At 50.3% G+C, this 20,340-nt stretch overlaps 6 protein-coding genes across 6 annotated transcripts; 2 read left to right on the top strand and 4 right to left on the bottom strand.

Annotated features, from left to right (window-relative positions):
- Positions 1–18: 18 nt before the first annotated feature.
- HER10_EVM0004345 (succinate dehydrogenase cytochrome b subunit) lies at positions 19–1,418 on the bottom strand. The gene is made up of 3 exons (XM_035473994.1): positions 1,113–1,418; positions 959–1,040; positions 19–813 (listed from the first exon to the last, which is right to left on the bottom strand). The coding sequence occupies exons 1-3, from the start codon at positions 1,150–1,152 to the stop codon at positions 369–371; spliced, it is 567 nt and encodes a 188-aa protein (XP_035332489.1). The 5' UTR covers positions 1,153–1,418; the 3' UTR covers positions 19–368.
- A 2,695-nt stretch (positions 1,419–4,113) lies between these two features.
- On the bottom strand, positions 4,114–6,382 carry HER10_EVM0012119 (multidrug resistance protein fnx1; the record flags this gene model as incomplete). The annotated part of the gene is made up of 9 exons (XM_035481520.1): positions 4,114–4,438; positions 4,512–4,565; positions 4,619–4,684; positions 4,746–5,103; positions 5,156–5,355; positions 5,421–5,596; positions 5,701–5,950; positions 6,006–6,139; positions 6,203–6,382. 9 exons carry the CDS (start codon positions 6,380–6,382, stop codon positions 4,114–4,116), a joined length of 1,743 nt encoding a protein of 580 aa, XP_035333466.1.
- A 1,133-nt stretch (positions 6,383–7,515) lies between these two features.
- HER10_EVM0006449 (cysteine synthase K/M:Cysteine synthase B) lies at positions 7,516–9,545 on the top strand. Its single transcript, XM_035476032.1, has 5 exons — positions 7,516–7,966; positions 8,039–8,162; positions 8,218–8,308; positions 8,360–8,781; positions 8,840–9,545. Exons 1-5 carry the CDS (start codon positions 7,581–7,583, stop codon positions 9,437–9,439), a joined length of 1,623 nt encoding a protein of 540 aa, XP_035332766.1. The 5' UTR covers positions 7,516–7,580; the 3' UTR covers positions 9,440–9,545.
- Positions 9,546–9,750: 205 nt separating this feature from the next.
- Positions 9,751–11,216, bottom strand: HER10_EVM0011475 (uncharacterized protein; the record flags this gene model as incomplete). The annotated part of the gene is made up of 6 exons (XM_035480907.1): positions 9,751–9,876; positions 9,929–10,406; positions 10,462–10,491; positions 10,557–10,675; positions 10,731–10,843; positions 10,901–11,216. 6 exons carry the CDS (start codon positions 11,214–11,216, stop codon positions 9,751–9,753), a joined length of 1,182 nt encoding a protein of 393 aa, XP_035333386.1.
- A 559-nt stretch (positions 11,217–11,775) lies between these two features.
- HER10_EVM0001479 (uncharacterized protein) lies at positions 11,776–15,322 on the bottom strand (the record flags this gene model as incomplete). The annotated part of the gene is made up of 6 exons (XM_035471224.1): positions 11,776–13,193; positions 13,276–13,768; positions 13,837–14,692; positions 14,753–15,032; positions 15,103–15,183; positions 15,250–15,322. The coding sequence occupies 6 exons, from the start codon at positions 15,320–15,322 to the stop codon at positions 11,776–11,778; spliced, it is 3,201 nt and encodes a 1,066-aa protein (XP_035332165.1).
- Positions 15,323–16,946: 1,624 nt separating this feature from the next.
- On the top strand, positions 16,947–19,367 carry HER10_EVM0008612 (aminotransferase class I and II; the record flags this gene model as incomplete). Its single annotated transcript, XM_035478127.1, has 4 exons — positions 16,947–16,985; positions 17,109–17,385; positions 17,437–17,722; positions 17,792–19,367. 4 exons carry the CDS (start codon positions 16,947–16,949, stop codon positions 19,365–19,367), a joined length of 2,178 nt encoding a protein of 725 aa, XP_035333018.1.
- Between the last annotated feature and the right edge of the window lie 973 nt (positions 19,368–20,340).

Here is a 20,340-nt window from a genome sequence, read left to right as displayed (position 1 = left end):
TCTTGCGTTTATGTTGTCCCGGCGGAACGATAGCTTACAGCCAACACTCAGTGAACGACCACACAGAATGGTTGGAACAATTGATTAACGTGCTTGTTACTCAAGGGAATTCGTTTTACAGCTTTCAGTCTATACAATCCCTCTCGCTTTAAGCTTAGGGAGGCCGAACGCCTAGCAATTTCCAGGCGCCAACCAATAAAACTCCAGGTTACCCCCCAAATCTCCCATCACTCTTCGTCTTCCTCTCGGCCCCTTCAGTCCTTATGACCGGTCGTCGTCTCCTTGCCGCGTCCCTGTACCCGATTACCACGTGCCACCACTTCTACTGACCCTTTTGGCGCTCCCTGACCACCAACTTCCTTCTCCATTTACCACGCAAAGGCGAGGCCGACAGCCGCGACGAGCGAGCTGGACCAGATAACCCAGCCCCACTTGACAATCTCAGGCTTGGCGAAGCCGAGAGCGAAATCGTAGGTCAAGTGGCGGATACCGTTGAAGAAGTGGAAGGTAAAAGGCCAGGCGACGAGGAACTTGAGGCCACCCTTCGCGGCGAGCGGGAGGGCACCGAAAGCGGCGATGAGGGACTGGCTCTCGACGTGCCAGCCGAGGAGGGGCGCGACGAGGTAGGTGCCAAAGTAGACGTAAAAGGCGGCTGAGAGACCGCCGCCGGTGATACGGGTCCAGATGGAGGCGCCGAACCAGGTCTGCTCCATCTTGTAGATTGTCAGGTGCGGGGAGATGGGGCGGCTGAGGCGCTGCTTTGCGAGGAGCTCGAGGCCATCTTGGGGGGTGAGCTTGGTGGTTGCGACGGGGCTGTGAGGTTGGACAGGTAGTTAGTATTTTGAGACTGGTTTATCGAATGTTTGTACGACTGGATGTTTGCTTCGTTTGTGAGGGAATAGTCGGGAGCATGTGCTTCAGAGGCAAAAATGAGACGTGGGAAAGGCCAATTGCGTACCGAGACTGGCTCGTCGACATGCTTTGTGAAGCGACGATCTTGGGGATCTGCTGGTTGAAGAAAACGGAGGGCTTCGCTGCCGCTGTCGATTGTATCTCTCGTCAGCCTTCCATTGTCCTATCATCCATCCGGGGCATCGATGATGTAAACGAACCTCGGCGCATGGCCGACACGCCCACCCTTTGCGCAATCATTGTGTCGGTATAAAGCGTGATAACTTGGTGATCGGTACGATTTCGATATCGGGGAGGGCGCGTAGGGAATTCGGCCGCAGGCGGAGGGGATTCGAGTCGTCGGGGGTTTGAGGGTGTTGATGTCAAGCTCCTTGCACCAAGGAAGAATAAATTGGAGACTCTGCACCTTGGATCGCTGGACTCTCCGATTGAAGCGAAGCACGGGAATCCCCTCGGCTTTTCGGCTACCCGTTGACCAATCAGCGCAGACCACTTCCTAAGCTTTCTGGACCACGTGATCTCCGCCGCAAAGGGACAGGAACCTCGCTGGGCGCTGGCCGGAAAAAAGCTTAGACGAGAACCTCAGGGTAAGGACGGAACCCACTGAGTTTGCATTAGCTAAGCACCACCTTACGCACAGACCAGCCTGGAAAATTCTCTCGTGGCACACAAAACCGCGTCGACCTTGCGCGTATTTTCCTCTCCCTTTTCCCTTTTCCTCTCCTCAGATAGCAACGGCCGCCCGCCGCAGCATAACTAATGGTGGCCTTTTCTCCCTTGGGAGAGAATGGTTCACCCATGAAAGGCGCTGCTGGTGAAACCTTTGGGTTGTGGGTGGTTGGAGAGTAATACTGGGATTGGATCCTTCGTTGATCTCGGGTTCTGGTTTGCACCGTCTAGAAACCGTTTCATTTATAGGCATCTACATACTTTCGTCCTTGACGTGATGTTGCTGTGGTCTTGTGAGGGCATGCCGTACGCGCTTGTCTTAATCGTGTTCAGCGGTGTTGAACTGGTCCTTCTTGGCAACAGCCGATACTCGGGGCCCCGTTGTCGTCGACTCCCATGAGGTCAATCTACCTTACCCATGTACTGCTGAAGCAGACAACCACGCCTGCCTCACGAAGTCACGAAGGCTTACGTACCTCCAAGAACCAGACGCTAGCGATCTCGATGTCGTTAGAGACATGCTGCAGGTGCTGTTCCGCGTTGCCACCCACCAGAGGGCATGCTGAGCAAGAACGTGAAGCTATCGATCATCAGTCTGGCTACCCGTAAGTGGTCTCGACATATCTGATTTCGTTGGATTGCTTCAACGTCTACAGGCGTTGGAGTAAGCCCAAATTGAGTACTATGTCTTCAAAGAGGTTCCTGTGCTGTCATTGGTAATGATTACCCTCCTCTTATCATGGCTGTCCGGTTGTCTCAACTTCACGTGAATACTCCCCCATTTCTGATCTCGGTGTAATATGGACGATCATTGACATGTAGTACCGTCGGTCTCGGACTTTTTCCAAGTAGGGGCACTACCAACTCGTAGTGGCAGTTCCGTCAGCCTCACATCTTTGGCAAGTAGCTTAAGTCAGGAGTTAATAAGAATAAGCTTTCAGGGACGATGGTCTAACTGAGTTTGCGGCCCGCGTTGGCTTCATATGGGCTTTACATCAACCTACACTCAGGCGATATGTAATTGAGCCTCTACAGTTGCGGCCTGTGCAACGTTCCTTTGTTTGGGGCTTCATTCGATTTTTCCAAGTATTGGGGTTTGGTTATTACGCTACACTGACTGATCAATCGTGTTCACTTGCGGCATGAGTAGTGGTTGTTCTGTCGGCAGTGCCGAAGCTGGCGCCTCGCAACCGGTAACGCGGACAATAAGGTTTGGGTCTATGGAGATGCCTACGTCTTACATCAATCTCTTATAAAGATCAGGAGTAATGATGAACTGTGCGATACAGAGTGATCTTCAGGGAATACGATATTTAGCTGTTTTTGGTACCGTGAGCGAGTCAGAGCAACTGGCCGGACCACAGACGCAAAGACTCTGGTGCCGTCAATTGATGGGTCGCGTTACCAGATTTCGGCAACTTACGCCGTGCGGTGGCAGCTAGCACTCTGCTGTAGGTACAGACCATTATAGCGGAACCTACAACTGATCCCCTGATCGCTCCTTGTCGATATCCCAATGTTGCGAGAAAGTGTCCACGCATCAGAAGGAAATAGCCCGGCTCACAAGCCTGCCGAAGAAAGCTTGTGTGACTGAGCATGTTTCGCAACCGGCTTTAATCAGTTGACGTTGGTTTTTGGGCTGAGCGACATGCACATCTCTGTCAACTGACGAAATAATCTCGGATCATTGTACGGATAGCCCACTCTCTCTGATGAAGCATAACGCCAGATGGGTCCACAAGACCAGTCGTTGACAACCTGGGTCCTGGTTAGTGACAACGGTGGGAACAGCAGAAATGACCATGACATGAGTCCGATCACGACAACTCGTATAAACAGAGTTTCTCTGAATTGGACTCAGCAAATTAATGACCGAAAACCTTTGGTGCTAACATCTGATAACGTGAGTCTCGTTACGCATTTAAATGAAGGCGTCTCCTTGAGGCTATGCGTTCACACTGCCTGTCAACCTTACATCAACTCTCCAAACAGTCTCATCCACCGTCGATTTTGACCCAATAACTTTATTCGTAGGTCATTCACCAAGAGGTACAAACTTCCACAGTATGCTCTACTGACCTGAAGATAGAAGATGAAGCTGTCTCTCATCCTCACCGGACTTTACGCAGCCGGTACTGTCACGGCAATCACCAAGAGCTGTCAACCCTTCACATTCTCGTCCGCGGGAACTGCTTGCACAGACGACTACGGTTCCTGCACCATGGGAAGATGCAAGGACAAGTTCCTGTGGCTCAGGTGCACTTGCCCCGATGACTACCCTCACGTCCACTGCGGCCAGAAGTGCAAATGAGCGGGATTGTGAGAGGAGTCTTTTCGAAGCTTGTGTGTTTGGATACCAGGGCGTATGACAGATGTGAGGATCTGACTCCAGAGAGAGCGTATCATTGCATTATTGTTGGAAACAGCTCTCGAATTTCGAGTCTAAGCGAGCGGATGGAGTATCATCGGCACATACTCAACATGAAGTCTTTAGCTCGTTGCGTGTTCGCTTTTGAGAAATTACAGAAATTTTCAAGCCTTTATTTCCGCCTCATCGACTGGCTTTTTGTCATCCTTTCCACGGGCCTCCTCCTTTAACTTGGCATCGTCAGGCCTGCTCAATTCCACTTGTGGCATCAAGAAGAACGCTACAAAGAATGCGACGGCCGCAAGCCCTGCCATGACTAGGAAGATGATACGGAATGCTCTTCTGTAGCCAGGTAAGATAGCAGCTCTTAGCCTTTGGGCCTCGGCCTGAGGCAGGCTGGATAGCACTTGCTGAGGATTTGCGAGCAGCTTCCGAGACTCGTCATCTCCCAGGCCAAGGCTAGCTATATTGCTTGCCAGGATATTATTACTGCAAAGCATAAGTCAGTTATGCTGGAGGATATCGTGGGTACTTGTGGAGTCGGAAGGATGTGTAGACTCACATGATGGTGCCGGAGATGGCAAGTCCAATAGTGCTTCCGAAATTACGTATAAAGCTATGCATTGTCAGTCATCTCTTACCACATGAGACGATATGGAGATGACTTACTTCCTGAACGAGGTAACCACTGCCATGTCCCTTCTACTCACACCGGCCTGGATCGCGATCAGTGCCCTGAAGGTGCGTCAGTTAGCTCGACTCAGTGATTCGACACGGGCTTCTCTGCATCACTTACGGCTGTAATGTATTGCCAACGCCTGCACCAACAAGTAGAGAGTATCCAACTTGCTTCCCCACGCTTGAAAACTCGTCGAGTGTCGACATCAAACCGATGCCTACGGCCCACATCACCCAACCTAGCAGGATGCACTCTCGGTAGCGCCCAACTTTGTGTACCACGAGACCTGCCAAAGTGCTAAAGAGTGTCTGCGTCAAAGTGACTGGGAGAAGCATGGCGCCGGACTTCGTTGCCGAGTACCCGTAGGCTAGTTGATAGAAAGCGGGGATGTAATAGACCTGGACGACAAAGTTCCATCCATTGATTGCCATGGTGATACATGCGCCGTTCACGATCTTCGACTTGAAAATGTGTACTAGAGTCCTCAATCAGTTTCAATCTCTCGACAGTCAACGGACTCAACTCACATGGCACGAGAGGGAACTTGGCGCCTTTCCACTGCCAAAGGATGAAGCCGATACAGACGAAGAATCCCACTACGAGAGTGGCAATGACGTGCGCTGAGTTCCAAGGATGGTCACCCCCACCCCACGTCAAGCCGAGCATGAGTACGGTTGTTCCAGCCAAAGCAAGGAAGCTCCCAACAAAGTCGACAGCTTTGAGTTTGCTGAGCATTACGTTAGCAGTGTCCCAACTTCAACAGGTTACGTTCGGATAGGAGTAGGTACACACAGCTTCCAGTTGCCTTCCACCTTCCTAAGCGGCATGAAAAATATGACGCAGAGTGTACATAGAAGAGTGAGTGGCATGTTGAGTCGGAAGATCCATCTCCATGAGTCTTTGGACTGAGAAGCAAGAGCTCCGCCGATGACTGGCCCTATTCCATTTGCAATAGCAACTACAGAGCCCTTCAATAGTGTCAGAAATCGCAAAAATAACAATGATCTTCGTGGCCCGTGGAAAAACAGTGTCTCACTCAAGCCCTTGACCACCTAGGTAGTGAAAGACTTACCAAGATGCCCTGATACTTGCCCCTTTCCCTGAGCGGCACCACATCGCTTACGATCATCTGAGCGACGGTCATCAAGCCACCGCCTCCGATACCCGTCCAAGCTCGGAAGACGATGAGTTGGGTCCCAGTATTTGAGACTGAACTAGCGAGAGACCCGGTGAAGAAGATAGCCAAGCCAATGAGTAGGATTACTTTCCGCGACCAGATATCCGACAGCCGTCCGTAGAGGAGCTGGCCGACAGTGGATGTTCTGGTTGAGTCAATTAGTCACCTTGCTACCCCGACAGATGATCGTTTATACATACATGAAGTAACCGCTGGCAATCCACGCTGTCTGATTACTGGCATTAAGAGAGTTGCCGATGATGTTGAGACTAGCTGCGAGCGTGGTCTGGTCCATGAGGGCGACGAGATCCACGCTGGCGCAAGCCAAGAAGATCTGGAAAGTGATGATTAGCCTCAGAAAGTGTTCTAAATCCGTTTGAACTACAACCTAACTTACTGTGATAATAGTCCTTGGACGGACATAATTCGTCTGTTCGTTGAATTCATGCGTAGGTTTTTCATCTTCGGAGTTCTTCGCCAACTCTGGGCTGGGCCCAGCTGTAGGCTGTCCAACTGCTGGAGCATCAGGAGCAGCTTCAGTCAGGATGCCACTCGTCTTTTCGTTTGGAGCGGCCATATTGAAGATAGAGCGTAAGCATCGACTTGCTCAAGAAGGAAAGAAAGAAATGTGGCTGCGTGCGCCCAGCTCAAAAGATGCAAGCAACTAGACTAGGAAGAAAGCTCCCGGCTTCGGCCGTTCGTAGGATCGGAGACCGAACCCCCGGCCATCAGGGTAAATGGCGACATGCCCAAAGTCGCATCAGTGCGTTGTTAAACACGAGAACCCCTGATCTGTGTCTCTATACTGCCGAATGCCAAGTTGTGACTACTGCTTGTTTCCAAGACTATCGTGACGGTAAGTGGTCTGGTGGAAACAGAACCCCTGTGCGGACATCTGACGATCTGACCCCGTCCGACAGGGATGGGCTTGGCAACGAGAACCCTTGTGGATTGGCTGGATGCTCCCGCGAAACATGCTCAACTTGGGGAAACGAGCGCAAACTGACTCCCCCAAAACTTCGCAATTGAGCTCTCCTTATATATCGTCGAAGCGCAACGGTTTTGGATCCATTCAGCACGGCACCTTTGAGCCGGATTACGACTTTCTTTAATTGTCTCTTGGGGTCTGCTGTTACTCCCCAGGAGGATGATCGGCACGATGTCGTTACGTATGCCCTTGCAGGACGCAGGATGTCGCCTGTCTCACAAGGTACCTTTATGACAAACATACCTGGCGTCAGCAAACGTGAATAACCTTGATGACTCGTGTCGATCGGCTTTCTTTAGTGTGGTGTTGACCAATGTTGACAGGGGCATCGCGTTAGTATAGGCTCTGAAGGTTGTCGACGTCCGTCATTATTGGAGAATGGTCAGGAATGTGGGATGGAAACGAGCAGAAAGGATGCCCGACATTACTGACAGGCCGAGTTTCATGCGTCTTGATTTCATGGTTGCCCTCTAAAAATGTCACAGCAGAGTTACATTGCCAGATGACGGTCCACTGACCGCGGGTATATGCGGCGTGTAAGAATGGCCGCGCTTGGGAGGATGATCAAGCGATGCTGTCGAATCATAACTTGAGCTGTATAGCTGAGTTAGTTCTCTCTTCCATAGACACCGCAGACGATGGGTCAGGTAGTCCGAGAGCAATAGAGACTATAAAGTAGCACTCGCAGTCCCCGATAATGAGACCATCTGATAATCAGTGCCGTTCGATATCACCCTTCTTTGTTTCATAATTCTTCCCAAAGTCCTCCGAAGGAAAATCAGAAGCAATGGCCCAGCCCAATCACTTAAATGTCTATACAGGACCAGATTCCGTCAGGAACTACTTCGATCCTGACGTTGCCCCGCCGCTGCCACTAGTCGAGGTACCTGAAGCCTTGAACCCCTATCGTCAGCATGGCGTCCGGATTTACGCCAAGATGATGTCGATGCATCCTGCGAATAACGTCAAGGCTATGCCAGCACTTAATCTGCTCCAAAATGGGGTTGTACCAGGAAAGACAGAGACCATCGTCGAGTACAGTTCCGGCTCGACGGTCATCTCTATGTCATTGGCTTCCAGAGTTTACTACGGTGTGCCAGATGTGCGAGCCTTTCTCAGCAACAAGACTAGTCAAGCGAAGTTGAGACTGATGCAGTTCTTCGGACTGGACATGTAAGACATTGTGCCTCTCTCATTAGGTATTCGGTGATCCTTGAATAGCATAGCTGACTACTTGCTTGTCAGCACCTTGTTTGGAGGCCCTTCTCAACCTGAGCCTCTAGACCCACGAGGAGGCATTTGTGCCGCAAGAAACATGGGCAGCGATAAGGGCACCGCGCTCAACCCAAACCAATACGAAAATGACGATGTACGCGTAACCTAGCACCTATCAGTGATGAGGCGGCACTAACACATTGCGGTAGAATTGGAAGTCTCATGTGCGGTGGACTGGACCCCAAATCTTCAAGCAACTGCCTCAAATTTCTCTCATTTGCGCAGGGATGGGTACTTCTGGTAGGAGAGATGTCAACTCCGTCTTTCCGACAACGCCTAACATACTAATAGGCACTCTAACTGGTCTTGGAACCTACTTCAAGCAGGCTAAGCCGTCAGTATACCGGCTGGGTGTCTGCACCGCGCCTGGCGACCGTGTTCCTGGCCCCCGATCCTACGCTCTTCTCCAACCAGTAGAGTTTCCATGGAGATCCGCAGTCGACCACGTTGAACATGTCGGTTCTCAACACTCCTATTCGCTCTCGCTCGACCTGTGCAGACAAGGCCTCATCGCCGGCCCGTCTTCAGGTTTCAACCTGCAAGGCCTTTACCAGTTCCTTGACAAGCGTATCGCGGCCGGCAATCTCAATGAACTAGCCGACGATTCTGGCGAGATCCACTGCGTTTTTGTCTGCTGCGACTTGCCTTACCAGTACATCGATGAGTACTTTGCGAAGTTGGGACCTGAGCATTTCCCTGCAATCCACAACGAGGTATGGACGATCACAGTTTCCCTAATATACTCAAATAGAAGACTGACCTTTCTCTTAGAACCTTACAAAGGTTGACCTTCACCGCTATGATGAGGCATGGGAAAAGACTGCGACTGAAGTCTTCATGCAAATTCCGTCTGCGGGTGCTATGCAGACCAACGAAACCCATTTGCCGAGTACACCACGCTATGTCGATACAAGTAGTGCTGCACTTATCCCCCGCCTTCCAAACACGATCATTCTCGATCTGAGACAATCCGAAGACTACCAGATGCACCATATCGCAGGTTCCGAAAATATTCCGATCGTCGAGTCCAGTGACTGGAAACCGTTCTCCGACTCAAAAGTTCTGGAACAACTATGGCTCAAGCTTGAGGCGACATTTGACTCGAACAAAGACGTCGGCAAAGAGTTGGAAGAACATCGACAGAAGCCTATTTTAGTGTTGTGCTACGACGGCGACAGCGCCAGGGTAGCGACCAGTGTCCTGCGTGCAAAGGGCTTTGAGGCTGATAGTGTTCGAGGAGGCTTCCGTGCTTTGGAAGAGCTTGAGAGAACTACCAAAGCTACATCGGGGGGTTGTTCTAAAGATATACCCGTCACCTCGAGCGTTGAAGAATTGATTGGTCATCGCCAGCCGTATCTTCAGCTGGCGTGAGATAGAGGCGTATTCATGATTTGCTATTGCCTTGATGAAGACACGAAATGATGGTCTGGAATATTTACATGAACAAAGACTGGAGGGGCCAATTGAAAAAGGGGCATAACGCTTGAGCATTAGCATTTTGGTAAAAAGAACATTGAATCTCTGACCACACCAAATTTGCTCCGATGTACTCCGACGACTACCTAGTAAACCTCGAGATCCCTTCCCCCATGTATGTTTGTATGCGCAATTCGTAAAACTTCCCCACCACGTGATAATAACTTTCAGGATTACCAGTACAGCCTGCAAGAACACAAAGATGCCTAAGCAGCAGCAATGGGCCAATCATTATAGTTTTGATTTGGTTCCTCAAATGGTCCGTAATGAACGTTATTGCCTCGATTGTTCTCTGCAAAGGGAATGCCATTTTGAATTCGAAAGATGACATCCTGTGACAACGTTAGAATGGAGCCTGGAATTCACGATGAAGTAGACACTCACTGGGTTGTAAATGAAAGGCCGGCCAAACGTGATCAAATCCAATTTGCCTTCTCCTACCAGACGATTCGCCTCGTCGACTGTATAATCGTAGTTGGCCATAAGCATCGAAGGACTTCCGGGAAACTTGACTAAAGGTCCGAAGTCGATAACCGGATCGTAACCCAGTGGTAAAGGGAAGCCATCCGGCCGTGTGGTGTTCCCAAAGAAATCTCCTGTTCCTGTATTGTGATTTGCACCGCGCCGCGAAAGATTGATGATGCCAATCCGTCTTTTGACAAGCTCTTTGATAAGGTAGGTATAAACATCCTTCATCTCTTCATAAGTCACGACAGAGTCATTTGTCTGATCTGTCGGACAGATTTTGATACAGACGAACTCGGAACCGAACACTTCGGCCAGAACATCCGACACCTCCAGGATGAATCGGCACCGGTTCACGACAGAGCCGCCGTACGCATCGGTGCGGATATTCGCGCGTCTTTCGCTATTTTAGCGTGATACCACAATGAAAAACAGTGGGCAGGGGCACTTACGAGTTGAGAAACTGTTGGGGAAGATATCCGCTGCGCGTGTGTCAGTGATCATCATATTCAGCGAGGTATCGTGCCATGACTACACCGGCGCTTACCCTTGAGCTAAGAGCTCAATACCGTCGAAACCTGCCCTTTTAGCGAGGATGGCAGAGTGTCGATACATGTTGACGAAATCGCGCGGATTTTCAATTTCGGTGATGTTATGAGTATGCCCCTGAAACAAAATAGATTAGTTAAAAAGGTTCACTAGAACGTCGTGAGACTCATACCGGAGTGCCAGGAAGATCACGGTATTTGCCCCCTCGAGCCGGGATCTTTGATGGTGCAACCACTGGATAATTCTTTTTTTGCATAATAGGAATCTGTTCATTTTGGCAGCGACCTAGATAGTCAATTGTTAGGAACTTCAAGTCGTTACGTCTCCTGCGGGTTCACTCACCAAGATGCCATGGCTGGAAGTAAATCTTCCCACCCTGCGTATGTACAGCCGCCGTCACTTTCTTCCATGCTTGCGCATGATCCTCGGTGATCATGAGAGGTGCCCACTTCCAATCACAGCCTTGCCAGTCAATGAAAGTGCCTTCTGCGATAATAAGTCCTGCACCATGTTTCGCTCGTTCTGAGTAATGCTGAACTTGTTCACCGCCTGGCTTGCAGTCATCCACGCAGCGGTTGCGTGTCATAGAACCCATGACCACACGATTGGATAGATGGAGTTTGTTCCCGACAACAACTGGCTGAAGAAGACTAGACATAGTGGTATGCGGAGCCTAAGATGATATTAGAATGGGTGTTGATTGAGGCGAGCTATTGAGTATTATTGGCCAGGAGTTTATGACAGAGTTGAAATTCGACAAGGACTAGAGGAGAATTCGTGCTTATATACATGAACCGGCCTTGATTAGGCGGGACCTCGAAAGTGGTGTGCATTTACTTTTACTGACGTATGAGTTTGTCGAGTAAAAGGCGTCACGTCGGATCGGCGGCAGGGCGCTAGTCAGATGAAGGGCGCAGGTCTTCGGATGATCGGTCAGCTAGACAGAACGTACGACTGAGCATCGGAAGGCTATGAGAAATTGAGAGTTGATGTCATTCTTTCAGATCAGCGCAAATGAAGTACATTATTTGCGAGTGAAATGGTCGCCTCTACGAAGGCTTATCAACATCCACGGTTGTAGATCCTGATGGGCCTGCAAAAGGCTCTCCTCCACACATGCTGCATTGATTATGGCACGTCATGTTGCGCGCGATAGCCTGTCAGACCTATAGGTTTTAGCATTGAGAAATTTCAATAAGACGGGCAGTATAATCTGCTCAATTGAACACCTCTACAACGTATCTGCCCTTCGGAGCCATACCGAAGGACTTCTGGACATTACCTGCTGCACCTGCCTCTGCCGCCGTAGTTTTCTCATTTTTGAATAGGGCGGGTGCGAGGACATCGAACACAGAATCCGAAATCTTCTTTCCACCGCACACATAGAAATTTGCCCCTGCTTCCCACAGAGCGGAGACTTCCCCTAGATGATCCCGAAGCTGATCAGTTACATGCTTGCATGACATGTCTCCGTCGCGGCTGAAGGCGCGAAAGACCTTCACAGCATTCTCAGCCTCGAAGCCATCGAGTTCGTCTCGATACATGTCATCGAGAAGCTGTCCATGACAGCCGAAGAACAGAAGCGCCGGCGCCAATGTGGCACCGGAACGCAGTGAGATTGCGCGATCTTGTATGAAGCCTCTGAAAGGGGCTAAACCAGCCCCGGCAGCGATCATAATGACTGGCGTCGTTGCTTGAGTCGCTGCGCTTGGAAGGCAGAAGTGAGGTGTCGACGGCAAGTTTGAAACAAAGAGCACACTCCCTGAACGGAGCGAAGCCAAGTAGTTCGAAGCTACACCCTTCTTCTCAACAGTGTAAGTGAGCGTAACGGAATTGGATTGCCAAGCAGGGGAAGAGGAGAAAGAGTATGTCCGAGGACGCATCTGAGGTAGCATGATCAAGAACTCTGAGAGCGGGAGGTTGAGATCCGGAAAAGACTCTAGTAGTTCAAGGACACTGAGGGCCCTATTGCGCGGCTCCGAGCCAAGCAAGCTTGTTGACATGGCCTCTAAGACTCTGCGGGTCTCATCTGACACTGCCAGCTCACTCATTACCTGAATATTTCCAGGAGTTGCCGGACCTGTTAGCTCAACATAAGATGCAAACAGGTCCCACGCTGTGACAGGGGTATTGCTCGGAACCGGGAGTGGGCGTCCAGATTCAGACTTCATTGTGAGAACAACGTCGCCGCTCAGCCTGAAGTACGATAGAGCTCGGCGCAATAGTTGTGCATTATTCACCGGCAAAATGTGGACGTGGCCACCAGCCTCATATGCTGTCCCAGGTGGGAGCTCTAGCTCAAGGTGTCTCTTTGCTGGGACCCCCTCGGCCGACAAGGCTCGAGAATCCTTGACTGTGGCTGCGACAAAGCCACTGCGCAAAGAAATCCGTGGAGGATCTTCAAGCGTGAGCTTCACATCGATATCCGACTTTGGTCTGGTCGCTCTCGTGGCAGGATATCCCAAGAGAGTTGGCCACAAGTCGTTCGCCAGCCACTTCTCAACTTCGAAGAAGACATCGGTAGCTGCTGTGTCTGCGACTCCCAGTGTGCACAGCCTCTGTCCTCCAGCTGTTTCAAGAATCGAATCAAGAGACCTGGGAACTTTGAACAGAGTCGCTGGCCAATCTCTGTGACCTGTGATACTTATCGTCAGTTTGTGTATGAATGCGAAGCCGCCCGTGCGTATCTTCAGGGGTCCGCGGGAATCAGAACATACCACAACCAAAAACAGCGTACTTCAAATGCTGCAAGTCTCCGGGCTTGAGACCTTGAACCCAAGGCACAAACTTGGCTGCGTTGCGAGACGGTAGTCCGTTATAAGAAGCAGAGACAAGAATGACAGGCTGATTTTGTGGTAGCTGATCAACTGCGTCATTCATAGGCAGGACCATTGGGCTATATCCCTTTGCCCCAGCTTCAATGGCGATTCTCTGAGCCACTGCCTCGCAGGTGCCTGCATCTGAACCAAATAGAATGGTTATTGGGTCGAGGAACGAAGGGCTGATCACCGTAGGATTGGCAATGGGCTTCGGAATGGGCTCCGGAATCGTTTTCAGACTTTTCAGGAAGTCCGTCGGGCGTTTGTCATTTCTCAAGCTGACACGGACTTTGAAGTTGGCGGGCTTGATGGTGAGAAGATGCTTGACCTTGAGTTTGTAGTTGGGGTCGCCTTTAGAAAGGTCGAAGTTGCGCAAAATCATTGAGATGACCTACAACGGTCGTGAGCCACCAGGAACATGAGAAAAAAGGTCAGAATCTGGAGGATTGGGCTACTCACGAGTTGAGCCTCCTGCCAAGCGAAGGCTCGACCAATACAACCGCGCATACCGTTGCCGAAAGGTTTCCAGGCATTCTGAGGGATGTTTTCCAGGTTCCTCATCCTGTCAGGCCTGAAGTCTTCCGCATCGGAACCCCAAACTTTGGGATCACGGTGAAGTGTGTGCAGGAGAACACACAAAGCTTCACCTGGCTTAACCAGATACTTTCCACCAATGATCTCGTCCTTAAACGGGGTAACATAGTATCCCGGCGCCGTAGGCATAAGACGCAATGTCTCTCGGAAGACGGAGTCCAAAAAGGGGAGTTGCTGTAGATGGTCCACATTGATTGGGCCATGACCCACGACCCTGTCTACCTCCTCCCGTGCCCTCTTCAACTCCTGGGGATGTTCTACTAAGTAGTAGATGGCGAAAGACAGAAGACCTGAAGTAGTCTCATGACCGGCGACCAGAAAAGTGATGATGTTGTGTACGATTGCCTCTTCGCTCAGAGAGTCACCAGTCTCCGGGTCTTTGCCGTTGAGCATAGCATCGAGGAGGTCATTGGGCATCTTTTTGCCGTTGGCTTGACGCCTCTGAGCAATGATCTCGCGGCAAGTAGCCTGCATCTGCTCGATATTGTTTCGAAACTTGGACATTGCTCTGGGCCGAAGGAGACTGAAAACGTCAGGAAGAACAGCTTGTAGATCCGCTTCAGCGAGGACTTCCACCATGCTCTCCACGAATGGATGAGCTTTCTTGTCGAGATAGAAGCTATTGAAGCGATAATCCATGGCGCAAAGAGAAATGGTGTCCAGCGTCAACCGGGTAAAGTCATCAGCCACCTCAATAGGCGCAGAATGACAGTGTCGGGCCCTATTGCTTGTTAGCCAGTCGGTCACATGATGTCCGGATGTTGCATCATAATCTGCTCACCATTTGAGACATAACTGCTCAGAAAGATCGTTCATGTCGTCAAACATGCTGCGAATTTTCAAGGGTCCAAACACCGGCATGAGGATGCGGTGTGCCACACCCCAAGTATGATTATTGTGCTGCGCTGTGAAGAGCCCATCGCCGGCTGCTGCTCGCATTGTCTCAACGCCACTCGTGACGATCTTACAGAACCGACTCTCATCGCTGACTTCATTCACGAGCTCACGACTTGAAACAGTTATCTCCCTCGTGCCAGCAAAGGTAAGAGAGAAAATAGGGCCTGGAAAATCAGCATAAGAGACCTGCACACCTGTATTGTATGACAAAAATAGAAGACTGCAGATATTCACCGTATTTTCTAACAAGCCCAATAAGGGAGTCCAGAGGGCTGACGAGATCAATGTCCAAGATATTCCCGAGGATGGGCAATGCTAAGACCCGATCAATATTTTGCCCCTTGATTTAAATTGAAGGATTGCTTTTTGCAGACAACATACGTCTTGGCCCGGGAATAGGGACTTCAATGCCAAAAAAAAGCTTGGTTGACTCTTCATCAATACCTGTGTCCATGGCTGAGACTCAGAAAGATCTTGATGACAGAGCTAATGATCTGTGACAGATTCGCTTTGGGGATATCAAGGTATAGGGAAGACTGGACAGATGTTTCACTTGAGATGGTTCAGCATTCCGAGGTTTCTAGACCGTGATTTGAGAAAAATGTCAGGAACGATGCTGAGACTTTACACAATGGCATCAATGACAGCTTCGTTAGGGGATGCGCAGGCTGCCTTCGAAGGCTCTATTCCGATGGAAGTCAATATGCTAATTACGGGTCTCTCCAGATGCTGCTGCATTGCACGGAATACGTCTCATGATCAAGACAAAAATAAAGTTTTCAATGAAAGAGCAAATAAAAGCAGACCATCTCGGCTTCGGCAACTGCGGCCGTTGATGGTTTCTTCAGACCCACGAGGGATTTTCGCCAAGGGCGTAACGTCCAAACCTCCCGGCGTCGAAAGGATACATGCAACTTCGATAGAACCACTGACTTACAGAACCATCTGCGGAAAGATTCTGTCAGAAGGTTTGTCTTCTTGAATAGGACATTGAGCCGTGGTGGAAATCCCGACTAGTCAAGCTGCGGGTCACGTTGGCGAGAGAACATATGTCGGAGTTCGCACAATGTCCGGCTCCACTGACAGTCATACGCGAGGTCATATCGTGGTGACGAGACTACCAAAGTCAAGGTGAGGTATCTTTCAAGATGGCCTTCTCATGTGAAAGGTATTTTTTCCTTCTAGTAAACTGACTGTTTACAACGCGGAGGCCTCCTGATACACAAAGGAAGACTTGCAAGGGCCGCCGCATGGAGAACTGCCGTCAGAGCTCCAAAGACGTTGGAGATTAATACCGCATTGCATATACGTACAACTGCCTGCACTTTACCCCAGACAGGAAAGCCGACAAGGAGTTGACCGGCGAATGGGGAACATGCTAAAATCAGAAAAGCTTACTGCTCCCCATAAATAAGTAGTGTCAAGCGCCCGTCCCCCAAATCCCTAATTGACTAGACCGCCAAGACAAATCCCTCATACATAACTCGCCCAGATGCCTCCGTTGTACTTGTGTGAAGCCTGAAGAGCTCGCGATACCTTCTCTCGAACAATTATGCTTAGGCTGGTCATTTATGAGCAACGGCACTATGCCAAACAAGTATCAACTTGCGGGCACACTTCGTAGGTAGTATGCGGCATTGCACTATCTTCACCAATGTGTCAGAAATCGCTCACGCGACATCCACAATCAGAGCAACAGAGCCACAGAGGGAAAAGAGGTCAGTATTGGGAGGAGAACCCAAAAATATGGAGGATGTGGCGCTTAGGGATTGAATGAGGACCCAGGTGATCAACTTTGTGTCCGAGGAGGATGGATCCTGTGCCCTTTCGCTCACTCCTGCGAGCACTGAGGATCGTGGAGCAGTGCCGTGTTCCACTGCCTCGACCGTATCTACGGTGGGCGTCCGGCAGGCGGACTCACGATAATTAGAAAAGGCTCTCTGCGTCCCCGAAGGCAGTATTCTACCGACACTTGGATCGCCTGCCTCGTTCCAACCTATCCTGCCTTTCGATACATACCTTGCCCACTCTCTACATTCTATTCTTCAGCGGGCGAGTGGAAAGTTTCTGGGCAAGAAATGGGTGATATCAAGAGTGTCGTTGTCTCGATCTCAGCTGTCTCTGAGATTTCGGAACGAAAGCGTACTTTCTCAAGTCTCTCGACCTGTACCACGTCATCTCTCGCCGCCCCCAAGACACGCCGACCTCCCCGTGTGACAAGCACCGAGAAGGTCCGCGAGCTAGTCCGATTAGCAATAACAAGACTCCGAGTCCTGTTGAACGAGAACAAGAGCACACGCAGGCCGATCTCCCAGAAGGGCTTGTTCTCCTACAACTACGTTGAGCCCCTTTTCAATTGGTGGGGCGCAAACTATCGTGTTCTCACCACACAATGTCTCGGCCGAGTCGAAGCCTCCGACGCACTGGGTTCCGTGACGAGTCTTGTCAACGGAGCTTCTCACAACTATGCTGGCTTCTACAAGGCTACTTCTCAGGCTGAGGAGTTGCAGCGGCTGTGTTTGGAAGCATTGCCGGTGTCCGACACACAGGCTGTTCCCCTTCTCCGAGACGAAACGCATCATGCGATCGCAGACTTCTTTGGAGCAGACTTTTGCTTCACCACCAGCACTGGATATGGATCTAACTACATCGCACTGCCGGCATTGATCGATTGCTCCACTGTGGTTATCATGGATGAGAACTGCCACAACTCGATGTTCACCGGCGTGTTTCTGGCCTCCTCACCAAACTTGCGCAAGTTCAAGCACAACAATATGGAACACCTTGAAACCTTACTGAGCGGGTGTATTGATGAGTCTGTCAATGTCATAGTGGCCATCGAAGGTCTTTACAGGTTTGTGAAAATCATCTTGTACCTCTCGTGGGTTGAGGGTCTATCAGGTACTGACTTAAGACACCGTAGTATGGAAGCAGATGTACCCCCCCTGGATCTCCTACATCGTTTGAAGAAGGACTACGAATTCACTCTTTACTGCGATGAGGCGCACTCCTTCCTTTCTCTTGGAAAGACGGGTCGCGGATGCCTCGAATACTGGAACGACCACCACCCAGAGAGCCCGTTACCCTGGGATCTGATTGACATTCGCACTGGAACACTTTCCAAAGCTGTCGGTGGTATCGGAGGTATTATCGTCGGGAAGGCTGTCTTTCAGGACATCATCCGTGAGCGCATCGACGGCCTCGACGACCAGGACAATATCTCCTTGCCTAGTTCGACAATGGTTCAGACGTTATGGGTACTGGGGCAGCCACATCGAATCAGTCGTAACCTTCAACGGCTTGCTGAGATTTCCCGATTCTGTCGTGAGGAACTGGAACGCTTCGGCATATTCGTTTATGGTGACGTCGGTACACCGGTTCTACCTATCTACACCGGCAGGCCTAGCCTTTCTGCGAAGCTCTCTTACGCCCTTAGATGCGCCGGACTACTCGCAACACCAGTTTGCACCCCAGCAGTGCCTTTCTGGGAGAGCAGAGTTCGAATCAACCTTTCGGCGGACTTCACAGACGAGGAGGTGAACAGGCTTGTTAATGCTGTTATCCGCGCTGCAGCAAGCGTTGGTATGGGGAGGATGAGAAAGATATCTCGTTCTTTCTTCAAGACCAAGATAGAAGACCTCGATGGAGAGGAGGATTGCAACGAGGCCTCGAGGGTCTTTGACTGGGTACGCAGCTTGATCAAGATGGACGCTGCCATGGGCCCGCACAGCGGCCAGAGGCAGCTATTCGATAGCACTTGCGGTCCTCGAATTCTCGACATAGGTCATGGATCTCGTGCTCAGTATGGAATTGGAGCAGGCGGTGCCAGATGGATCTGCGGCACGTTTCCTCCCCATCTTGTGGTTGAGGACCTCATTGCTCGTGCCACGGGTATGGAGGCCGCCTTGACCTATGCGGACGCCTCTATCGGGTTGGCTTCCACTATAGCAGCGCTGTCACGCCCTCTGATAGGACATACGAAGCATTTCATGCTGTTTGAACGAGGTGCATCCCAGTTTGTTCGGGATGGCCTTGCAATGGCATCAAAGAAGGATGCTCCCACTTTACTGGGTTACGTCGATCTCTTTCAACTTGTACAACAGGTTAGAAAGCTCTATCGAAGAAACAGAAAGTTGTGTCTTACGGTATACGTGCGCGTCGGAGAGGATTCGGCACACCATCTTCTTTCGTCTATCCTCGAAGAGATTGCTGCCATCACAGGTCCGGAATCCGTCATGACCATCCTCCTTCACTGCACTTCTCAATATTTGGACCCAAGGCAACTGATCTCTTTCCCCTCGCGGACAAACATTCACGTCTTGGTTTGCGGTTCTTTCAACCGCATTTTTGGTTTGCCCGCGGGGTTTCTCACCGGACCACAGAGCTTGATTCGAGAGCTCCGATACACGAGCAGGGGTTATATGTTCACTACATCTCCACCGCCCTTTATCATGGACATGTTGCGAGGTGCCCTAGAGTGGAATCTTACATCTATGTAACGGCTCTCAGAGAAGCTTAGGACTCGTACTGGTGTAGGGCGCTGAGAGCGAGGAGAATGGCATCACTATGCTCTGCTCCATGTGAAGGACCTGTATCTGTCTCTGGTGATCCACTTTATTGAACCAAGTCTATATTCAATCCAACCTCAAATTCAGTCGAAATTGTCAAGTTGAGTTGTTTCGGGAAAACATCATACCGTTTGATGTTAATGTAGTCTGTGATTCTTCTTTGTTAGTTCGCAAATGCGCTGAGGGGCAAAAGGTCATCAATGCCGCCCAAGAAAAGTTTTGACTTCGAAGCAGAGAGACCCAAATCTCCACAAAGTTTGAGTCAGGCAAGCATGAGAAGGTTAGTCGAAGACACAAATATAGACCTGATAGCCAACTAGTTAAGTCAAACTATCGCTCAAGCCACACCTTGCTCTGTCCAATGCGGCAATCGCCACATAACAGCTACATCTAGCCAAGATCAATCGTCCAGTGCATTCCAGTGTGCCAGTGTGTGGAATCAGACTAGTTCTTCTGAAGGCTGTCGAAGTTTCAGATACTCTTCATCAAGAAACCGGAGATCGATGTTCCGCAGAGATCCTTGCCAGATGAAATCTATCTTTCACCGATTTCTTAACTGAAGGAGGGAAACTACCTCCAACCTGGGAGATTTATAATTTGGCAAGCTTCGAAAGGGGTGTGTCCAAATAAGTATGATCGTTAGGAAAGATACATGTAAGTTTGCTGCCTGCCTGGTGATGGCGGTAAGCACTTGGTCAGCCAGCTGTGGCAGACTACTGCAGCTTCCAAAAAGAAAGAAAAAAAAAGCTTAGCAAAAGTTAGCAGAACTTGAAAAGCGTTGATGATTCTGTCACACAATCTTGAGGTGGTACGAGATTTGGTCGAACTGACAATGAATGTTTTGCTGCATCCCCGTGACGATTTGGCGACTACTACACAACATTTCTTGGTCCGGGCAAATAGT

Source organism: Colletotrichum scovillei, assembly GCF_011075155.1.
Source record: "Colletotrichum scovillei strain TJNH1 chromosome Unknown Contig00006, whole genome shotgun sequence".
NCBI classification, from domain to species: domain Eukaryota; kingdom Fungi; phylum Ascomycota; class Sordariomycetes; order Glomerellales; family Glomerellaceae; genus Colletotrichum; species Colletotrichum scovillei.
The sequence above is the reverse complement of the archived record's forward strand: the minus strand, read 5'-3'. Positions and strand labels throughout refer to the sequence as shown.

What these genes read in the sequence shown, in the direction of transcription:
- HER10_EVM0006449 (XM_035476032.1), top strand. Translation starts at nt 7,581, where the DNA reads ATGGCCCAGCCCAATCACTTAAATGTCTATACAGGACCAGATTCCGTC. An exon ending in ACCAATACGAAAATGACGAT is followed by an intron (nt 8,163 to 8,217) that starts GTACGCGTAACC and finishes ACATTGCGGTAG; the next exon opens with AATTGGAAGTCTCATGTGCG. An exon ending in CGCAGGGATGGGTACTTCTG is followed by an intron (nt 8,309 to 8,359) that starts GTAGGAGAGATG and finishes ACATACTAATAG; the next exon opens with GCACTCTAACTGGTCTTGGA.
- HER10_EVM0004345 (XM_035473994.1), bottom strand. Translation starts at nt 1,152, where the DNA reads ATGATTGCGCAAAGGGTGGGCGTGTCGGCCATGCGCCGAG. An exon ending in CGTGTCGGCCATGCGCCGAG is followed by an intron (nt 1,041 to 1,112) that starts GTTCGTTTACAT and finishes TACAATCGACAG; the next exon opens with CGGCAGCGAAGCCCTCCGTT. An exon ending in ATGTCGACGAGCCAGTCTCG is followed by an intron (nt 814 to 958) that starts GTACGCAATTGG and finishes CCAACCTCACAG; the next exon opens with CCCCGTCGCAACCACCAAGC.